At 36.6% G+C, this 23,869-nt stretch overlaps 1 protein-coding gene across 1 annotated transcript; it reads left to right on the top strand.

Annotated features, from left to right (window-relative positions):
* Positions 1 to 20,951: 20,951 nt before the first annotated feature.
* Positions 20,952 to 21,890, top strand: LOC114351613 (uncharacterized; the record flags this gene model as incomplete). Its single annotated transcript, XM_028302893.1, has 1 exon — positions 20,952 to 21,890. A coding segment is annotated over exon 1 (939 nt), but the record flags the coding sequence as incomplete, so codon positions are not given.
* Positions 21,891 to 23,869: the final 1,979 nt, after the last annotated feature.

Below are 23,869 nucleotides of genomic sequence, written 5' to 3'. Positions count from 1 at the left end.
TCCCATTGTCTAAAGGTGCATTTTTCAATAACAATGCGGCACACCAGCGCCACCTGTTTAGATAAATGTGCGGAATTCGTATTGGGTGAAACAGTAAGTGTTCGGGATAAACAATGCCCTAGAGAGGGAAGGAGAGAGACGATAGAAGGAAGGAGATAGAATGTGTTTAGGGTTAAGGTAAATGAGCGTGTACGTGGCAAGTGGAAATTCAAATATTGCGATCGGTTTATCATTGTAATAAGGGTCCAAGTGGGCCTTTTTATGGTAAAAGATTATTACTAGTTTCAACCTGTGGCTTTACTCGCTTGGCTTTTCATTTCAGTGCTGGATTTTGTTCATTTTTCATGGTTTTAAATTTTTTACACGAAATTCTATATTTTACAAAAAAATCTTTTAATACCAGTTATTCTCGGAAATGATTGAAACATATTTTTTAATTTTTATTGTAAATACCGTACTTAACAGTTCTTCAATATTTTTCATAATATTCGGTCCATTCCAACTTTGTCCAAGTCGACAGCGCATTAGGCTACACATTTTTATTGCAAATTATCACTTATTACCACTCGATAAGATACCTCTATGTTAATCTTGATCTGCCTCCGTCTTACAAGTTTCCTCGCCCTTCCAAAGGTAGCATAAAGACGTCCCTAAGAATGTAATTTGGGGCCGCATAAGTATCCCCTAATTGCTTATAAAATGGCCGCCCATACCTTGCCCTACAAAATTCGTGGACCGTGACCACGCGTTTAATAGGCGTGTGGCTGCACCGATTTTGATATAATTTGGATAAAATTTACAAGAATTTAGAAGCTAAAAATGAGGTTAGACAGTTACAGATAAAGAGGCTCGATAATATAATTTTATGTAAATAAAACCATTTTATTCTGCTAGAATAGGACCCACCTTTCAATGGATATTGTAAAAGGCTACTAAAGAACAAACATTAGCAAACTCTTTGAATAACATCTCACCATTCTCATTCATAGCTAGTCAAGCAGATTTAGAACCAAACAGAAAGTTTAACCCATGGAATCGAACCTAGAACCTCTGGGTCCAAGCCTTTGTATCCTCAACCTCTTTGTATCCTCAACCTAAAAATTACTCCAGTCATTAATATGGTACTCTATAGTGACATTTGAAAGTATTTCACAAACAAAGAAATCCACAAAAAACAACAATATAACATTTTCCCAGGCAATGTCACTCGCCCGTACATTTTGGCATTTTGATCTCCCTAATTACACTTGAAAATCATTATACTGTCATTATTTCACGGTTTGTAAGCTCACAACGACAGTTAAAGGAAAATAAACTTTTATTATCTCTGCAATGGTTATGCTATGAATTTGCTCAAGTAAAAGTCGTGATTCCAATAGTTATGGTATTTTACACCATGAAACAATAATTGCAGGGCCTTCTCAAAAAGAACAAATAATTCTAACCTAGAAAGCCTAGTTAGTTTTCAATTGACTGTAAAATTATGATTTTTTATTGACTGTAAAAAAGGGCTGTTTATAGAATTTTTTACGCTGTAAAAACCATCCTAGGACTTCAACGAACATTTAAAAAAAAAATTTAAAATTGGTCCAGGGGCGTTGTTGAGTTATGCGCTTACCAACACATTTTTATATTGTAAAAAAAATATTACTTAGTTGACGGAAAAGTGACGTAATTAGATTTATTTGTCATACAAATTCTGTATTAAAAGGGGAAGCACGTTTTGACAGCCTTTAAAAAGTATGTCTATTGACTAGTGGACTAGTAGTGTCAACTACCCTATTATTGTTAAGGTGTATTTTAATTGAGACGATGATGTTTGTGTGTAAATATGGGATCTATGTTGTTTTCAGAAAATCAGGTTGTTTGAAGTTATACTTAACTATTCAAATTCAAATCTACAATTAACTTTTTATACTTAACAACAGCTTAACACATCGCATGCATATTTCACGTCCCAACCTAGTAACAACGGTTAGTCCAGAATCTAGCCGAGCATCGAACCCGCACTAAATAACCGGCAATAACACAACCGAGTTGGCACCACGCCAGTGCTATGAGATATGACCGCCAGCGATTGTCGCCCGCATTCTCTGTCTTTTTTACTCCATCCCGAACAGATGAAATAGAAATATTTTGAGAGTTGGTGTGGACGTTTTAATCTTGGGTACTAAAATTTCGACTGAAATTTTTTGGATGAATTTAGGTGAACACACCCTATGTTTTTTCTATTTACGCCAACTACCTAAATCTGTCGCTATAACAATAATGTTAACAGCATTGTGTTTCGGCAATTGGAGGTAAGATAGCCAGTTCCTCTGTGGTTGAGGATTCCGGGTGAAGCTCGCTTCCACCTGCCTGATCATCACTTTCCACCAGGTGAAAAGCAGGCCAAGAGATTCTCCGTTGTGAATAAAAAGAAAGACAGAAAAGTTCTCTAGTTGCGATCGATGACCGGAAGACGTAGCGTGGGCAGGCCTCCCACTAGGTGGACCGACGATCTGGTGAAGGTCGCGGGAAGAGTCTGGATGCGGGCAGCGCAGGACCGATCATTGTGGAAAACCTTGGGGGAGGCCTTTGTCCAGCAGTGAACGTCATTTGGTTGAAACGAACGAACGAATAAAACATACCTAGTTGTTGCTTTAAAATTAACCGAGTAGGTAAAATAGTGACGTCACTATTTTCATCTTATATTCCCCCATAATCCATGGGATTGTTGAATAATCTCAGTGACGACACAGCTATCACAATTCACACTTGACAGCACTCCTAATATAACCTACGTGGCCTTCAGGGTAGTATATTAAGTCCCAAAATTTCCAGGGCTAAGCCCCCAAGAAATAGCCCCGAAATCATCTTATTATAAGGGATGTGGTAGGGTTGCCAGGTGTCCGGCTTTAGCCGGACATGTTTGGCTTTTTACGGTCTTGTCCGGCCAAATATTGGCTTGTCTAAAGTCGAGAATATCAAGCGCACGCATCAGGGTAAAATGTCCGGCCAAATGAAGCACAGAGTCTGGCTTTTGTGTTTTTAACCTGGCAACCCTATGCCGGGGCAGCCCCGCGTATTGTTTACAAGATTATTTGGGGCAAAATTAACGAATTTATCGAAATACTCCTACCCTCAAATTTGTTCGTGAGGGATTCCAAATTTTAACGTAATGAGGCCTCAAGTATTAAGTTACGGACTAAATATAGAAAGGGTGAGCAGTATTGGGTATCCATGTTGATTATTAAAATAATTTGGTAACAAATTACTAACTTATTACTACTTACTATTTATTACTACTACCACTTACTACGGCAATTATTAACTTATTACTACTAATACTACTTACTACTAAGGCAATTAATTAATAGTGAATGAGTTTCTTGCGCTGCTTCTTCTCAGCACTGGCCCATTTTTTGTCCCGAAGCAGTGGTAGGGTTAATTGGGACGTGTAAAAGTGCTTTTTAAAAGCCGATTTGCAAAAATAAATGTGTTTTTTATGAGTTTTTTATTAATTAGATACCATATTTAATTATCCTGCTTTCGCCTCCGAGATTTATTTTACCATGTAGTACCCCTGTACGACAACCCAATCCGCACACAATATTCAGCGTAGTAGTATTAAAAAACAAAAGAGCGGGCAACCCCACCCCTACCACGCTGTGGGCTCGGTGTCCGAGCGGTCTCATTCCTTTGTGCNACCCTAACAGCGTAAGAAGAGTTCAGAGGCACGCGATAGAAAGAGACAAAACTTGTAGGTGAATAAAATTGTAGGTACGTAGTGCTGTGCGAGCTGAATTCCACTGTATCGCGTCGTAGCAAGACTCGCATTTATTTAAATCGTCTTGCGGAGTAATCCTTCTGTACCTGTACTATTACTTATTCTGTGCTAAGGCAATTAATTAATAGTAACTGAGTTTCTTGCGCTGCTTCTTCTCAGCACTGGCCCATTTATTGTCCCGAAGCAGTGGTAGGGTTAATATTGGGACGTTTAAAAGTGCTTTTTAAAAGCCGATTTGCAAAAATAAATAAGTTTTTTTATGAGTTTTTTATAATTAGATATCATATTTATTTCTTAAGATTATGACAAATAAGTATTTCGATCATTACTATAATTTTTGGACAATGGCAGTCCAGCGCTGGATGAAAGCCTTAACCCTTTAAAGTGCACAAGATCTTAAAAATGTTCATTGCTTTTCAACCTGATGTTAAGTGAAAAAGGTTTGAATTATGGTGGCCATAATATACCTAGGTAAGACAGAGCACTATAAAAGCTTATGGCTGAATACTAATAACAGTTTTTCCTCATTGAATTTAATTGTAATTTCTGTGGTTTTCATTAAAATTGGTACACAATAAAGATTTAGCTTGAAATAGTAATTTTCCATTTCAGTGTTTTTAAACTAGTTCACAGACTGCTGTTTTGAATATGAAAAAAGGGGCAGTTATTTCAATTTTCCACGACCACTAAAGTTAGCTAGCATACTATCATCTAAAACAAATACAGTGGTTTAACCCTCGATTGGGCACTTGTTAAATTTTTATGTTTTTTTCATTACTTATCGACGTTATGTAAATAAGGGACAACATTCACTGAGTATTAAAAGGGTTACAACACAAACTTTAATCGAAATCTAACCCTAAAATGCTCGGTGGTCGACTTGCATCGTAATATTGAAATCTGACAGGTTGTTCATAGCCCCGTCGGCTGCACGCGTTCAAAAATTCCACGTAAAAATTTTCTACTTGGGTTTCAATTCCGAATCGAATAAAGTTGGAACTTTTTCCCGTTTTAAGTGGCCGTGGTCAGCTTTATGGAACAAAATGAAATGATAATTAGTCGAATAATATGATGGGTTTTTTCTATATCTTTACAGATAGCTATGATATAACGGGTGCCGTATCTTTTTTATGCGAATTAAGGCAGGTATTTGACCGCAATCACACCCGATGTTCTGCCCTGTAAGTAAGTGCCTATTCACGTTTTAGTGTTTATTCAAGTTACTTTAATATGCTACTTATGTATGTACTAGCTTTTGCCCGCGGCTTCACCCGCGTGAAATTTAGTTTGTCACAGATTGTCATAAATTATAGCCTTTATGTTATTCTGGGTTATAAACAATAATTCTATAAAGTTTCATAAAAATCCGTTTAGTAGTTTTTGCGTGAAAGAATAACAAACATCCAGACATCCAAACTTTCGCATTTATAATATTAGTAAGAGTTAAGATTCGATCTGAAAAACTGATTAAAACCAGGCTACTTTTTATATCTTGCACCTCTTTGCTTCTCTAGAATATACATGAACTTTTTCTATGACAAAGCGAATCCAACGGACGAAGTAACAGAAAATCGCTTTATAAGATTCAAAGAGACAACATTCGTCTCTAGTTTCCAGCTATTTAGTTCTCTTTTGAAAACCGGTCTGAAAAAGTCCAACCGTTAAAAAAACAAAGCGAAAAATCGCAAAACGTTTAGTTGCATACTTTAAAAAATGCTTAACTTTAAAGTTTCCGCGCAGATCTCTAAAAGCGAGCTCCGCAGCGCACGATAGTGTTGTTCTTTTTTCAACCGTACAATGCATCCTGCGTTTGACATCTCTCGCGGTGGGCCTCTGTGACCCACATTTGTCATTGGAAGGTTGAGCGCGATCGGACTTTTTTATTTTTAAATATTGCGGCCGTTTTAACGATGGTAAATGGTGGTTATATTTTTTAAAAAACGTCATTTTTCTTTTTTTTTGTGCGCGGCCGGTGTGTCTGCCGATTGAGCTGTATATTTTTTGTTTAGGCAAGGCAAATGTTGAAATGATATCTTTATTTTGATGGTATTGATGATTTAGGTTTAGTGGGAGTGACATGTTTGGCACAAATACATCATCCAATTAATAAATGTATTTTTGTGTATTATATTTCCAATAACGATTTTGTTTCTTTGTTACAGGTAAGCCGTTTATTTATTTAGATTGAAGAAAGCATTTGCGTCAAACAACTTGAAACGAACCAAGTAAGTGTAAATCTGAATTTTTTTAATTATAACACTCGAAAAATATCTTGGTCTTAAATTTCAAGACGCAGATTTCATTCCCGAGAATGCCATGAATACGATTATAAACATTCCTACCTGCATAATTAACTCAACGTAAGATCAACCGTAAAAATCTGATTTTACCCAGAAATTGTTTCAATCATACATTTCATCGCTTCGGGAATTCGCAGTACCGTATCTTTAATTATTACATTTCATGCATATTTTGTTTCTCATTGGGGTCTTTCGGGCCACATCGCTAACTTTTAGGGTTGAAATTAGCGTGTACATTTGAGGGTTATTATCAAAGATCTACGCAATATAACCTGACCTACGCTCGGTACAATGACGAGCAATAAGATGTTTCGTGGTTCTTAATTCGGTGTAATAAAGTTGAAAATTGTATGAATTTGTTTAACAATATTTCGCGACTGCACAGTCTGGTTACAGCTCGCGTTAAAGACTGTCATTTGCTTCAACACCTTTGTGTGAAATTTTATTGGTATGGCAACATTTGTAATTTTATACACGAAGGCAGAAATTTGAAACGCTAGGTGATAAAAATAATGAAAAATATGCGAAGTTAGGTACGTTTTTGAAAATGTCAGTCTCAGAACCATCTGTTGATCGTATCTTTTCAAAAAAAATCGTTTTAGTTTCGTGTTTTGTATATTTTTTTCTTTGGCAGTTGCAAAATAGTGTAGTTAGAAGCTTGCGACGATATACTTTGATTGCAGTCTGTCCTTTACTCGATTTTGATCATATTTTAAACCTTTTTTATAGATATAAAAGCTTAATTGTCTGTCAAATGAGATCATTTCATGCCTCAATGGGCACCATCCGATCGGCTGTAGACAGACGCATTTAGATGCTCATAATCTGACTATGGGGTCAAATAACCCATTAGAAAGCATTATAAAAAATATGACCTCAGACCAAGAAGTTTGATTTGAGGGTTCGATTACCAGTGTGGGCAAAATTTCTGCTCGGTTTGGTTGGTCGTAGTTCTAAGTCCGCTTGCTAGCTTACACCATCTTGCCCAAGTCTGTCGCCATAATAACAATGTTAACAGAATTTATAATGTTTTACGAATCGAAGGCGAAGCTCGCTTCCACCTTCGGCCTGAAATTAGAAATTCATAGATTATTAGTTTTCTATATGCTTTTAAAGAGCACTTTTACACCCTACCGCTTCTGGACAATAATGGATCAGTGCTGAGAAGAAGCAGCGCAAGGAACTTAGTGATCTTTTGATATGGCTGACCTACTATCAGGTGAGATGCAAGCCAAGAGCTTCTCCCTTGTAGGTAAAGAATACAGTACCATAATAAAGGGGAAAGGGTTTGACGCAGGCCGTACTATTCGCATTTCGTCACCAATTAAAAAACGGTCCCATTCGCATTCCGTCCCATTCGCATTCGGTTAAATTCGCAAAATGATCGCACTTTTTCAACAAACAAGTTGAACTATTGTTTCAAAAATTAACTTTATCTGCGTGTGACCATTCTGCGAAGGGGACAAAATGCGAATGGGACGGAATGTGAATAAGACCGAATGTGAATGGGACCAATTGCGAATAGGACCGAATGCGAATGGGACCGTTTTTTAATTTCGTGACGAAATGCTAACGTGACGGTCTGCGTCAAACCCAGAAAGAGGAACTACGAGATTTACCCCGTTCAAGTTTTCTGTCAGGCTATAAAACTGCGCATATTATATCGGGATATTTTTATAACACTGTTAAAAAAATATCTCCACACCTTCACACCTCCAAGGCGGCCTTAAGGGGGGTGTGTGAGCAATTTACTAGATAAGATCGCGGGCATGAGCCGCGATGCTCCATAAATTATTCAAATAAAATCCTACAACGATAACTCTGATTGTAAATTTTCGTGTGGGACGTGTTTATATACTTGCGAGCAAGGTTAGGTGCACTTTTTTACTTTTTTAGATATACAATGGGAGTTGGAACGTTCAAATAAAATAAAATCGCTAACGGGACTACTTCCACCTCTCGTTCCCACCGCTGCAACTCCTGTGTAGCCGGGATCTACAGCTTGACCGCCAATAAAAAAAAACCCAACCAGTGAAGGTCAAATTAAATTGCTATTAATATCATGATATTTATTTGTGTACTAATTATAATGCGTGTGAGTGCACTATCATAAATGTGTGTAAAAGATTTTAGTTTTATGACTAAGCGAGGTTTAATCTGTTGAAAGCAAGCTAATCTTTATTTCACCTTTTATTAATAAATTGTCGAAAACTACAATTATTCACGCACAATTTCATAAACAATCGGGAAAGATCGCATTTTAGCAGTTATTCCATTTTTTTCATCCTTGTCTTTAGTTAGTATAATTAAGATTTTGGAAAGCAAATTAAAACCATTTTTTAACTTAATTACTTGTGGCGTTGACATCGAGTTAATAATTTATATAAATATTTTAACTTTTAGCATATTTCGCTGCACTTTTTGATAATTTCGTTAAATTAAAAGGTTATGCTTGTTAAAAGTTTTATCAAAAGCATCAGTTTTTATGATAATGTTGGCGAATTTAATTAAGCGATGAAAGGGTTTTGAGCATTCAAAATTATCTTGAATATCTTTTAAGTATCGTAAAACGTTAAATTTATTTTAATGCAATATGCTTGCTGAAAGCGCGTTCTCATTAATTTGAATTATTTATTTTTCTTGATAAAAATGTAAGAACCAGAGCCATCATCATTATCATCATAAGTTAATTTACGCCCGAATTCACAAACATTACTATGTGGTCTCACAGTGCGCGTGGACGCACAGGGTCACACGTGAACCAATCACATAGCTCTATTTAACGCTGTGCGTTCGATTTGCTGCTTCACTTAAGCAAGCATCGTTTGTGAATACGGGCGTTAGTCTCTCTCCACTACAGATACAAGACCATAATAATCATAAGCTAGATTATTTACCAGAGGTAAATGGAGGATTTGGCCTAGATACACTCCTCAAGGCCAGATGGATTGTGTGGGGTATAATTTCGTACGTTTCAGCGAAATGATGTCCACTGTTGGACAAAGACCTGGATTCAACGACCGGGCCTGCGCTGCCCGCATCCAGGTACTCCCGCAACCTTCACAAGATCGTCATTCCACGTTGTGACAGGCCTGCCACACTACGTCTTCTGGCTCATGGGATACATAGGCTTAGTTTTGTTTTTTGTTATATGTGTTCCCTTTCCATGTCCTCCAATGTAAGGATCTCACATACAGGGTGTTTTGTTCTCCGCATCACCTGCTCCGAGTCGTTACAACCCGTTATGTCTCGACAAACATTTACCGACGTAACGTTAACGTTAAATAACGATTAAGTCATGTTTTCGCAATATATTTTTCGTTTATTGTTTGTTTTCTGCGTTTCATACGTGGGTGATAAAGTAGCGGTTAAAATTTTAAATCGATTTTGCGAGTTCTGGTTTTCATTTAAATGGATGGTTATCGTTTTAACTTCCTTAATGCTTTTTGGATTGCTTTAAAACGGGGTTTTGTTAGTTAAATATACAGATGTCTTACTTAAAAGGTGTGATGGAGATTTTTTTATGTTTACGAGTAAATAACTCATACATACTTGAATTATAGTTAACTCAGTTTTAAGATAGCTTAGAGTTAGTACAATGAGTTCTAGTAGTCATGTAATATTTAATAAACATTTTCATTCATCGTCATAGTAATTGAGACTTTTTTATTGTCTTTAATTGAAATTAACTGCTTAAAATCTAATAATGTTGCCGGTTGTATAATAAGCATTTTTTTTTTATTGTGGCAACCAAACCTCTCTGGGAGGTTTATTTCTGCCAATGTCGAGTGAAAAATAATTGACAAAGTTATCAATAGAACGTGGGTGTTTCAGTTCTATTGATTTTTCATGGATTCCGTGGAGTTAAGTATGCCCGTAAGCAGGTTTCGAGACGCCACCGGGTCCAAAGCGGGTTGTTCATACGACAACCCACTCGACACTCGATGCGCGCTCAAATTCGAAGTATTTCAATGTTTTTTATAATTTATCACTTCACTGCACTTTAGAACACAAAATAACACCAAATTTGTACATTAAAGTCCATTAAATAATAAATTGAAACCATTAAAACAGATCGACCATGCTTCCCGTTCAACTACCCTGCACGGAATCATAATAAGCATATTAAAGGATTATTAAATCATCTTGGCCTTTGTCCAGCAGTGGACGTCTTTCGGCTGAAACGAACGAAATCATTTTAAGAATTTTTTACCATCACTGTGTTTACCTTCAGTCAGGAAGAGATCACCTTTAACCACCCTGGAAAAATAGCTCTTATTTCTTACGCAATAAAGCCGTCTTCTTGATCAATATTGTTACTATTGTGTCTTGCCCCAGGCTTCGTCCAAACAATGTTGCTGTCGACCTGAGGTACAAGACACGTCCGCAAGGCACATGTCTGGGTCTGGTTTTAGGTATTAATTGAGCCTGGAATAGGCTGGCTAAACTCTAGACTAGTCTATACAAGGTATGGCTAACACCCTGTATATGGAATTTGGGATACAATTAGCCTAGGCGCAGACCATCGATTTTTCGTCGGCCGATTTAGTCGGGCAGTTGATCAGTATGGGCATGTATGGAAGTGCGTACATTTCACCGATTTGATTTGGCCGATTCTTCATACAAATTAAAATCGGTGGTCTGCGCCTAGTCTTAGCCTGCGGTTTTGTCTGCATTTATTTGCGGAATCATTGAGAACATAGTCTCACAGTGCGCGTGGACGCACAGGGTGACACACGAACCAATCACAGAGCTCTATTAAACGCTGTGCGTTCGATTTGTTGCTAGCAAGCCTCGTTTGTGAATACGGGTTTTAGTCTATATCGATAATAATCGATACTACGAGGGCCGGCTGATAAGTCCGCGGCCTAAGATACTTAATGAAATAAAATAAATGGTTTCTATTTTTTATTTTGTAGTATAATCTCCCTCGAGTGAAACACATTTCTTAAATCTCGCATACAATGCCTTTTACCCACCCAAAAAAAATTTCAGCTTTAATTTCGTTGTCATCTGCATATCTCCGGCCCCGTTAGTCCTTTTTAAATCAAAAAACAGGAAAATATCGCTAGGTAATAGGTCTTGGCTCTAAGGTAGGTCTAGTCTAATCTCTGAGAACCCGGTGTCTTTCAGGACTTGGCCTCGCAACACGTGCGGCGTGAACGGGCGCGTTGTCTTGCAGAAAGAGCAATCCGCGTGTCAGTTTCCCACGTCATTTCTGTACAATAGCCTCGCGAACATAAAGAAATATTCTTCAGCTATCTGCCACGATTTAATTCTTTGGTCGGCCGGAACAATTTTTTCGACTTTTGAACGTTTCCTTCGCTCAGTATCGTGACACTGCGGGGGTCGTTTTCACAGGTCTCTCGTCCGTGTTAAAATAGCCGGGCCCTTTAAAATTTATTCATCAACCGATGACTTCTCTTCTAAAATGTCTTTCGGTCTATTTTCCTTCTTTACGAGGAATTATGTCCGCGGCGCGCGCGCGGTGTCGAAATTCCGCAAATCTCCAGATTCGCCGGACATGGTGATGTCATTTGTTCGATAGATAATTGAACTATCAGTGCAAAGTTAATTAGTGATTGCTTTTTATAATACTACTGAGTGTCGCAACTAGTGACATGAGTAACAAGCTAATTACTCATCGCTAAGTACCTTTTCAGCCGCGAACTTTTCAGCCACCCCTCGTATAATATTATAAATGCGAAAGTAACTCTGTCTGTCTCGCTTTCACACTTAAACCACTAAACCGATTTTGATGAAATTTGGCATAGAGATAGTTTGAGTCCCGGGAAAGGACATAGGATAGTTTTTATCCCGATTTTTGAAACAGGGACGCGCGCGATAAAGTTTTTCTGTGACAGACAAAATTCCACGCGGGCGAAGCCGCGGACGGAAAGCTAGTATCTACGTAAACTACATCCATTCGTATATCGCTTCTAAATCGATGCAAATTGACACGTCACACTAATTACCATTAAATCATGGTGTAGCTATAGTATGGGCCTACTATGTGCCTGATAGACTAATTCACCTTTAATGAGACCAGTGTGATTAGATGATTAACTCGCATTCGGTGTATTGATGTAGGAATCTTGTGAATAAATTATGGTGTTGGGTAGGTACTTGACTTGGGTTACTTGAATTGAAGAGTAAAACCAAAACTCATTTTATTTTTAACCTACTTCAAAAAAGGAGGAGGTTATTGCAAGTAGGCTTTTTAAAAGCACTTTTACACGTCCCTGTATTAACCCTACCACTGCTTCGGGACAATAAATGGGCCAGTGCTGAGAAGAAGCAGCTCAAGAAACTCACTCAAAGTAGCAGAATAGCCAAACTTTTTAAGTTGATTGAAGGTACTTATTGTTTTTATTTTTTGGTACCAAACAAATGTTTTTTCTTTCTTTCTTTCAAACTCAAAGCATTAATTTGCCACACTGATACAACTTAATATTGGCGGTACAAAGTTCGCCGGGTCAGCTGGTTACTAATATAATAATAAAAAAATAGCTTAGCTAAATCACCTTAATAAAATTCTAGGTACATTACAATCAATCTTTTAAACCATACCCAAGATTTTAAGACTCAACTTCCAAAGATCTCGAGCGATATCTTAGCAATCAATAAACACTTTTCCATATTGAAATCCATCAGCTCCCGAAGAAAATCATAAAACCGGTTTATACCGGTTTATCCTTACTAACCTTGTAATTTGAGACATCCAGAAATACATTCCCAATACCCTAATCTGCCAAGCGAAATTTAACTCTAAACTGTGGAACATAAAGTCCAAAAACTTGCGCAGAAAAATTCCACGCTCAGTTCTCTAGATTAGGACTCTTAATGGAGTAATTCCTTTAGGAACTATGCAAAGAAGTTTAAAGCCTATTGGTTAGAGAATAAAGTCAAATTTTGGATGGAGGTTTTGTCTGCGGCAGAACAATTAGGGTTGCCATAGTGATGAGCAGGAATAAAATGAAACGATACTTTGTTGTTAATGATGTTGTATGAAAATTAAATGGTGGGAGGTATTGTGAAGTTTATTTTTACAGCACGCTTTTTTACGTTAAAGGTCATATTAGCTTAATGGTACCTTAGATTTTTATCTATGTATTTATAGAAATAAAGGAGGCATTAATACAACAAGATATTTATTTATAACATCTTGAACATCACCATCATTTGAGCCCAATGACTTCTACATCGCCCGGTTGGTAGCAGCCTGCATCAAACGCCTTCCTGCTACCTTTGAGGTCGTCGGTCCACTTTGTAGATGTGGTAAATTTTAACAACTGCAAATTTACAATACTTTTTTTATACAGGGTGGAAACGATAAGTGATCTCACTCGATTATTTCTAAACTATACAAGATATTGAAAAACTGGTTACTGATCCTGAAAGTGCTTCACGAGTTCTTTCAAACGGTACCAATAATAGGTTACAGAATAAACTGGAACTATCTGAAAATTCAATGTTTCCAGCTTCCATACCTTTGGTAAAGTCACATAATATTAAAAACTACATAAGATATCAAAAACCTAGTTACTGATCCTAAAAGTGCTTCACGAGCTCTATCTAACGGTATCAACAATAGCTTACAGAATAAATTGGATCTATCCAAAAATTCAATTTTTCCATCTTCCTACATATCTTGTACAGTTTAGAAATAGTCCAGTGAGATCACTTATCGTTTCCACCCTGTATATGTACTTAGGTATTTACAAATGCCCGGAGTTACCCTTCGACGTGAATTAACAAATTCGCTCTTTTTTATTTTTATTTTATTTAACCAAGTTAATAAAATTTTCTTCTAACCCGGCAGATAAAATAAAAATGCGGTACTAACCCTAAGCGTGCAATGCAGAAAAACTTCCCTGCCTCAATTCTAAACCCTGCCCCTTGGCCTTAAAATTGAAATTCGTTAACCAACCCGTAGATGCCATCAAAACACCATACGAATGTTCGTTTGGCCATTTAATTAAGGCGATGCGGTATCAGTTCGATTCCCGGTTAGGACACAGGTTACAATTACCATGCGATCGGTTAACTTACTGCTTTCTTGGTTAACTTTAATTAGTCAGATCTAGATAGTTAGTTCTTGAGTTAGAACTGGACGTTTGTTTTCTAACTGCTACAATTGTTTGTGTGAATGATTCGAGTTTGAAAGATCGTATCCTTTTTGCGGTTTAGTTAGTTCAAACATTGTTTTCTTGTAAAATAGAGAAACGGGTCTCAACGCGATATTTTTTTGTATGAGTACGGTTAAGGAGGTGCAACTATGACTTAATGTTTTACTCTACGGTTAACTAATAAAGGATACCAATAAAATGATGGCCAATCATAATTATTAACTCTATCACATCGGTATTCGCCAAGGCACACCACTTAGCCCAAGGTGTTCCCAAAGGCACAACACTCGTACCTATACTATTCCCTCAAAAAGGTTGTAAAAGAGAAAAGGAACGTCTCCCATCTTGTTTTAGGATGATGTAGATGTTGTATCTCGCTCACTCTGCCCACATTTGCGTTATTAGACTAAATAAATCTTGGTTTGCTCCCGGCTATTAAACCGGGGAAATATCGCTGTATAATGTTATTTTTTCTCCCTCTGCACGAGGTGGAATGGTTTTGGGGGTCTGTACTGCATTATAAGGCATTTTTTTAAGTTTTTCTTTCAAAAATGTACTGGGACAAACTTGACCTGCACAGGTTGGGTTGATATTGGCGGTCAAGCTGTAGATCCTGGCTACACAGGCGTTGCAGCGGTGGGAACGAGAGGTGGGAATAGTCCCGTTTTAAAAATTTACAAGCATAATTAGTCATTGGAAATCTACCGGACCGCGGTCCGAGTCGTGGTACGAAATGCCTAAAGACCCTGTAGAACTTGCATTGGTGTCTTTTTCATACATGAATTTCTGTCTTTTTTATCTGCAACATGAACTACTAGCTAGACCATATTAGTATACGGCAGAAACCTATGAAACCGCCACATTAATGTTATCAGCGCTCCATGTGAGAGTCGAACCCGCAACTGCTTAATCACAGTCCGAGATGCAAACCACTAGGCCCTGCAGACTTCATATAAGTACGGAACCCTTATAATAAAAGAAAGAGCAATCTTAGAATGTCGTTCAGTTTAATGCAGATATGAGGGGGTCGACTTTGCTCAACAATATCGACAGCTAGGATATACTTACATAAAAAATATTATTTTAATTAAGCCAATATAGAGATATTACATAATGTCAATAACTAGATACATTATAGAGTAAACATAATATTACAAAAAAATAATTTATGAAATTATGTAGAATCATGTCAGTCGTCTGGTCTATTTTATGGTTTCCAGAAAGTACTGCTGTAGGTACCAAAATAAGTAGAAATATGAATGACTAATTTATTATTATTTTAAATATGATTTAATTTCCATAGCTTGTAATATTTACTTATTTTATTGAGTCCTTCAGCGACTTGGTCCACTTTAGCTTAGTCCACGGGCCAAGTCGCCGGATTGCATTTTAATCATTTTTTTACGGAGAAATGCGTCGTGCGTAGTAGGACCCCAGGTGCTACAGTCGAAATCACATCACAGCAAACACCGTGATCCGTGACATCTTATGTCATTGGAATAAAGCCCATTTTGCAATAAACAATTATTCTGATGTCTACACCGTACATACAGGGTGGTGCTTCTAAATCCACGTCGTTTCAAATCCGAGAATTCAAATTTTATGTTTATTAACTTACTTATGGGATGTGTTTGGAGTTTTGCCTTTGGATTGATGTTGAGTTTATGTTGTACCTTTCAGTTGATTTCAAATACATGCAAGTTTTACTTTGTTGTATGTTGTATACTTAAATAAATAGGTATTTTATGCTGCTGCCTGGATAATCTCGTCGTCATATTATAGGCAATTTGACACCATTCCCCAATAATTCGAAATCACAGCTTTTCTAAAAAGACACTTCGTTCTGGTCTTAATTAATTTTAAATTACCTGCAAATTACGATTTTTGGTCGCATTGTATCATATTATTAAAAAAAAACTCATTAAAACTCATTTATTTCTGTAAATAGGCTTAAAAAAAGCACTTTTACACGTCCAGTATTAACCCTACCACTGCTTCAGGACAATAAATGGGCCAGTGCTGTATTTAACTGTTGATGATTTGGGATTTATTATATAAAATAATCACTGTGTCATGTCATGTACATCCTGTTTTTTTTTTATTTTTTACTACACATTGTGGGTATACTGAAATCAATTTATATTGAACTGTCAAATGTTTCTACAATAAACTNCTATACGTTGTTTCGTTGAGGTATTTGTCGAGTTTTTTAATTTCTACATATTGCAATCTTGCACTCAGGTATGTTTTTAGCCAATTGTGCATGTTTCCTCTAAAACCATATTCCTCACATTTTGATAGAAGTAGCTCATGAGATACATAATCGAATGCTTTACTCATATCGAAAAAGATTGTCGTTACTTCCTTAGATTTATCCACATGATCCATAATTGTGGTTAAAAGATTGAAAGTAGCCAGCACTGTAGACTTACCTTTTTGAAAGCCGTTTTGATTTGTACTCAGAATTTTTTGTTTATGGATAAAGTTAGTCAATCTAGAAGACATGGCTTTTTCCATTATTTTAGATAAGACAGAAACTAAGGCAATCGGTCTATAGTTGTCTATGATATCAGTTTCGTCAGTTTTATGGATAGGTTTAATAATTGTTGTTTTTAATTTTTCCGGAAAAATTCCCTGTGAGAAGGATAAGTTAATTAGATAACTTAACACAGGCGAGATAGTGGTTTTGGTATCTTTAATTATGTTTGTAGGGATTTCATCAAATCCTACCGAATTTCTATTTTTTAGTTTGCCAATTATAGTCTTTATTTCGTCAGTGTCAGTTGGATATAGAAAAAAAGTGTCATTTACATGCTGGATATAGTCGTTAGTCTTCCCTAACACCTTTGTCATATTATTAATATTTTCACCCAATTTCACAAAGTAATCATTGAAACAGTTTGCTATGTCTTTTGGGTTAGAGATCATTTTGCCGTCGTGTTTTACCTGTTTTATGTGGTTCAATTTTGAGTTCTTCGTATTTTTTATTAAGGCCCAAGATGCTTTACAAGTGTTGGTACTGTTTCTAATATGTTTAGTGTTATTATTTTTCTGCGCCCTATTTATGCATTTTTTCAAAACGGATGCATAATTTTGGTATCGAAATTTGAGGTTAATAGTTCGCTTTTTATAGTAGGAGAATCTAAGTAGTCGCTTCGTTTTACACGATAAACGTATACCTTTAGTTATCCAGCGACTCTTTCTCTGCCCTAAGTTTACTCTTATCCTTCTAATTGGAATGCATAAATTATAAAACAAAGTAAGGAGGTCATGGAAACTATCAAATGCTTTATTTATATCCATTTCTGTATAGATCTCGGACCAGGATAGACTTTGTAGGCATTCATTAAGTTTAGTGATATTTTCAGGACTGAGGTCTCGCTTATAGATAAAGTAATGACTAATTTGATTGAATTTGCCATTTATTGGAACCTCTAACGATTGGGCTGTGTTATGATCTGATAACCCAAGATGGTGTATTTTACAGTAAGCATCAGGTATGTTGCTAATTATCAAATCTATACAAGAAAGTTGCCTAGTTGGTTCAGTTACGTGTGATATATAGCCATAGTTTTGCAGCAGACTCATGAAATCCCTACAGATTTGGCTGTCCTTTATCATGTTAATATTGAAATCCCCTGTTAGTATAACTTTTTTTTTAACTTTTGTTTTGAGCTTGCTAAGAAGTCTATTCAGATTGTAAAGAAATTCATCCAAGATCGCCTTAGTGTTATCAGGAACTCTATACAAACAAATGACTATGCATTTGTGTATTGGGATTTCTATTCCACAACATTCAAAATGTTTTTCTTCAGACATGTCTTTCACATAAGATAGTTTTTTATATTCTAATCCATTTCTACAGAGAATGCAAACTCCACCACGCTTTTGATTTTTCCTACAATATGTTTCAGCGAGTTCATAGTTTGGCAAATGTAAGTTACTTTCATGACCCAGTCTCATGAAAGTTTCAGAGAGGCATATAATATCAACTTTATTATAACTTTTTTCTAATTCTTCTAAAGTCACTAGAAAGAGATCACGTTTGCCTAGTATTCCAGCTATGTTTTGATGTAGTAGGATTAATTTATCATTTTTATGACCGAAAAAACTGCTTATTATTTGATTGGAGAGGTGAAATCATATTGTTTTTCGAAAGACTAGTGTTTATTTCTACAGTTGGACTTGTATTTAAGACTTTAATTTGTTTTTTTTTAGGAAAGAAGTCTGTTATTCTGTACCTACGGACCTTTCCTGTATTAGTATCAGTTTGCTTTATCGTAGCGTTATTATTTTGTCCCATTTGACAGTAACGTTTTCGCGTTCTAGTCAAGTTTTTAATAAATTCCTCGTCATATTTAATATAGTCAATTTCAATGTTAAGTTTCATGCAGATTATGTCAAGTAATGAAGTATCTTTTATTTGCTGATTTCCAATATTTACAAACTTACAGTTAGAATAATTTTTTACAATCATTTCGAGGTCATAATTTAATTTAGAGACATTTAAGTAGGGATTTTCATGCACACTTAACAGGAATAGTTTATATTCTTTAAGGTAAGATAGTGCATTACACAGTTCTGTTATTAATTTATATGGATTTTTGTCGTTAGCACCTACAGACAACACAATAATATCATTTTTATGTAGTTTAAGTTGATCGTATCCCTTTAATATCTGTGTAGTAGAAGCATACGGTTTGATAAAGCTTTGCATAGCGTAGATGTCGTTCCATTTATCACGTCTGGTTCGTATGATCTTCTGACTTATTCCACGTACTAGTTCACCACCAAATATGTGGATCTGTGGTTTTCTTCGACTCTTTTCTGTAAGTTGGATAGTAATAGATGCGTCATCCTCTTTATTCTTGAGTACTTCTTTATTTGAACAGTAGTTGTTAGCTATTACTTTCTGCTGAAGATCCTTTATTTGTAGATTCAAGCCATTTATCTCCTTATTGGCTTTTTCTAGAGTTTGTTGCAAGTCGCTAATTTTAGTTTCAAGTGTTGCGATTTCTGAGTTATGGATTGCTTGATTTTCTATTGTAATATTAGGTCTTTGCGGTGTGAAGAAGTCAAAAGACGTAAGAGAATGTCTCTTTTTTCGAGTGTAGCTTTCTTCTTTTTGAGGAGTTTTACATATATTCTTGAGCATTTGTACTTCTTTGGTCAATTTAGCTGCACACCTCTTCAGTTCAACATTTTCCAGAATAGTGTTTTCTAATTCAAATCGAGTAGATGTCAGTTCTGTTGTTAGGAGCTCAACTTTTTCTCGTACTTCTTGTAACTCATTTTCTGTAGTTTTGTCACTAAGCACTGTGTGTTCAGCGCTCCTTGACAGTCTTTCCGTAATCAGATATGAGTTTTCTGATAAATCACTTTCTATTGGAGTGCTAGTATTATCAAGGACAATGGAATTGTTTTCTGATATAACTGGTAGCGGTGAGAACACATTAATCAATTCAGGCTTTGGTGAAATGTTTTTTGTAGCATTTTGTTGTCCTTGTTTACTTGTTAGTGATTTGTTTTTTCTATATGTAATGTTTTGCTGCTCCGTTGGATTTATTGTAGTATTTTTTTTCGACTTGGTACATGGCGGACATTTCCAGGTTTGCTTTTTCGCCGAGTCCATTAAGCGGTATAGTTTCTCAGATAGCCCCAGGCAGTCAAATTCGTAGTGATTATTACATACAGTACATAGAACTGTATCTTTCCTGCCGACGTAAGATTTACACTTATTACAAAGTACTGTATGCGCCGAAGATATCTTTTTGTTATTTGATGTCGTTTGTTTCGATGTGCTTGCCATTTTTTAAAACAAAAATATTTTCTGTAGTGAGATTCGATCCACAGGTCTGTTGATATCAGACCCCACTCCGTGCTATTGCGCCAGCGAGCACTTGAGATGTTGGGTGAATTTAAGAGTAACGTCAAGTTATAGGGCGTTTGTAAAAGTTCTGCCACTCAGCACTAGATGGCACTGTAAATTCTTGACTATAAAAATGCTGTGACAACTGACAGCACAACTTGACTACTCGTCAATAGATGGCGTGATCGAGTAAAATAGTTGCTCTGGTCATACGATTTCAACTTCTAATATTATAGCAGTAAGAGTCAATATCGTGTCACACTAGTTCGAGTTTGAAATAGTCAACCGTCCACTTTTGTTTACGTTTGTGTTTTCTTGAATTTAAATCATTTATTCTCACTGTATCCCGATAAATATTTGCGGTATTGTACACAGTCATTGGGTCACTATCATAACGTTTTTGAGTTCACTTGGTTTTACTGTTAATTCCACTGATATTTGTCAATTGAAAGTCGTTATTTTGCACTCGTTTTTTTTGCAGAAAGCTCAGTTTGTTTATCAATATAACACTCACACACAGTCATTGTCCGTTTGTACACACAATTCACTTATCAAACACCTAACTTAGCGTAATTATCTATTTTTAAGTATATTTTTTGTGGAGCTCGATGTGAACCGTGACGGCAGCGCCATCTCTCCNATTCTATTCTAATAAGCTGCAATGTTTTGGAAATTGTTGTGTATACCTGTAATTGGCAACATATTTAAACTAAAACCCCAATATGTGTTGTATACTGTGAATGTCTTAAATGTGTTTTGCTGTTGGTGTACCTTTATCAATAAATAATAATAATAGTAAAAAGAAGAAACTCAATTTTTGTGGTGACATTAATAGACTGTACAAACAAATCAAGTAGTGAAAACCGTAAGAAATGCAATCAAGCATGCTTAATTTACAACCTCCTCCTCCATTTTATTTTGAAAATGACCTTTTGAGTGTAACGTCCGGAAATTTGAATAGACAGTGGACGAAATGGAAAAGTGCGTTTTCAATCTACTTCAAAGCTTGCCAATTGGATACTAAGCCTGATGATGTTCAAGTGAGTATTTTACTTCACATAATTGGTGAAAAGTGCCGCGACGTTTATGAGCAGTTCGGAGATGAGAGACCTAAATCTGTGAAGGTATTATTGGAGAAGTTTGATTTATTTTTCTTGCCGAAGAAAAACCTAATGATTGAACGACACAGATTTTTTACACGTAATCAGCTAGAAAACGAAAGTGTAGAACAATACGTTTTCGAGTTGAACAAGCTAGCGGCCACTTGCGAGTTGAAGGATCTCAAGGATGAACTCATCAAGGATAGGCTTATATGTGGGCTAAGAGAGGATGCCTTAAGAGAACGGCTTTTGAGAGAATCTGAACTCACACTAAAGAAAGCATTGGACATATGTCGGATTGCAGAAATGTCTCGGGCGCAAGCGGGAAAAATAAAAACGGAGCAGGAGGACGGGGGATACCAAGAGAGGAATGTTCATCAGATCGAAGAGGAAATACACATGGTTCAGCAGCGGGGGCGCAGAGCGAGTTATAACGGTCAAGTTTGCCCTTGCCAGGCGGCGAGCGGCGCCCGCGCTCGTACCGCGCAGTCACAGGGAAACAAAATCCGTCCAGCGATGACGTCATCGGATTCAAACAGACAACCGTATCGTGCAGTGCGTACGTCTACCTCAAAGTGTAAATATTGTGGATTAAGTCACGAAAATGATAAAGTAAGGTGTCCAGCATACGGCCAGCGGTGCAATAAGTGCAATAAGCCTAATCATTTTGCGAGAATGTTTCGTGGGCGGGTGTATACGATACGGGAGGATAATTCGGACCAGGTACGTCGATTATACAGTGTTACTAAAAATAATAATAATAATAATAATAATCCATGATATAGTCAGAGACTAGATCCAGCATGTGCACCACTTTCACTTTTGTCGATTATTTTGCGCTTTAAACGGCCTCTACGTGTTGGATCTGTATCCCCACGCAAGCCTTATAAAGGACCGGGCCACTTTTGACCCGTGAGCTCCAAAGCGTACAAACATAATAATAATAATTTAAAATTAATAATTGCTTAATTAAATTCAAACTGGACACTGGAGCTGATGTGAACGTTTTACCTATAAAATATGCACTGAAAATAGGTTTACGAGTCGATAAAATATCTGAATCAAATGTAAAATTAGTAGGATATTCAGGTGATTCGATTAAGGTTTTAGGAAAGTGCATGTTAAAAGTAATTCACAAAGATAACTCGTATATATTAGATTTCATTATAGTGGATGTGGCTTCTCCGCCAGTGTTAGGGAGGATATCTTGCGAAGAGTTAAATTTAGTAAAACGTATTGCCAGTTTGCAGAGTGAGGTGTCTAGCACAAATATATTAAAACATTATAAAGATGTATTTGAGGGATTTGGTTGCCTTCCCGGCGAATATAAAATGCAGTTGCGTGATGACGCACGCCCCGTGGTGCATGCGCCGCGCAAATTACCTATAGCCTTGAGAGACAAAGTGAAACAAAAGTTAGATGAAATGGTAGATCAGGGAATTATTGCTAAAGTACAAGGGCCAACCGAATGGGTAAATAGTATGACAGTGGTTAAGAAAGCTAATGGTGATTTACGTATATGTTTAAATCCCAAAGATTTGAATAAAGCAATTAAACGTGAACATTTTAAATTACCTACATTAGAAGAGATAACAGCAAACCTATCAGGAGCAAAATATTTCAGTACGTTAGATGCTAAACAATCATTTTATCAAGTGAAGTTAAATGAGGAGTCTACAGACCTCTGTACGTTTAACACTGCGTTCGGTAGGTACAAATTTTTAACTATGCCATTTGGTATTACTTCAGCATCAGAAATATTTCACAAAAAGTTGTACGATTACTTTGTTGATATACAGGGTGTTATTCTTTTTGTTGATGATTTATTAATTTATGCAAATAATAAAGAAAATCATGATAAATGTTTACGCAAGGTTTTAGAAAAATGTCGACAAATCAACATAAAGTTAAATATGGATAAATGCAAAATCGGTTTGTCAGAGTTAAAGTATTTAGGGCATAAAATTAGTCAGCATGGAATAAGTCCGGATGATTCACGTATACATGATATACACGTATATATATACGTATGCGATAAGTGATTTACCTAAACCTACGAACATAAAGGATTTAGAAAGATTTTTAGGGCTAGTAACATATGTTGGCAGTTTCATACCTAATTTGTCAGAAAAAACACACACATTAAGAGAATTATTAAAAAAAGAAGTCGAGTGGCACTGGAATGAGCATCATAATAAATGTTTTGATTTGTTTTGATGAGTTAAAACAATGTTTAATTAGTCCACCAGTGCTGCAATACTATAGTTTAGAAAAGCCCATAACATTATCAGTGGACGCGAGTCAGTATGGTTTAGGCGCATGTCTGTTACAAGATAACAAACCGGTTTGCTACGCATCCAAGTCGTTAACAAAGACTGAGCAATCTTACGCGCAGATCGAAAAAGAGCTTTATGCATGCGTGTATGCGTGTGAAAAGTTTTATACCTATATTTATGGGCGTTGTGATGTAACCATCGAGACAGACCATAAGCCTTTGGTGAGTATCATCAATAAACCGATAGCAGGAGCTCCGCCCCGTTTGCAGAGGATGTTAATGAGACTGCAGCCTTACACTTTTACACTTCAATACAAACCAGGTAAGTATTTATATATAGCAGACACCTTATCGCGCGCCGTTGCGCCGGACGACGGCAGCGGCAGCTCGGAGCCGCGCGACCACATGGGCGCGGGAGCGCAGGTGT

Source organism: Ostrinia furnacalis, unplaced genomic scaffold (assembly GCF_004193835.3).
Source record: "Ostrinia furnacalis isolate ACB-3 unplaced genomic scaffold, ASM419383v2 OfSCF1166, whole genome shotgun sequence".
Classification (NCBI taxonomy): domain Eukaryota; kingdom Metazoa; phylum Arthropoda; class Insecta; order Lepidoptera; family Crambidae; genus Ostrinia; species Ostrinia furnacalis.
This window is presented reverse-complemented; position numbering and strand designations above follow the sequence as displayed.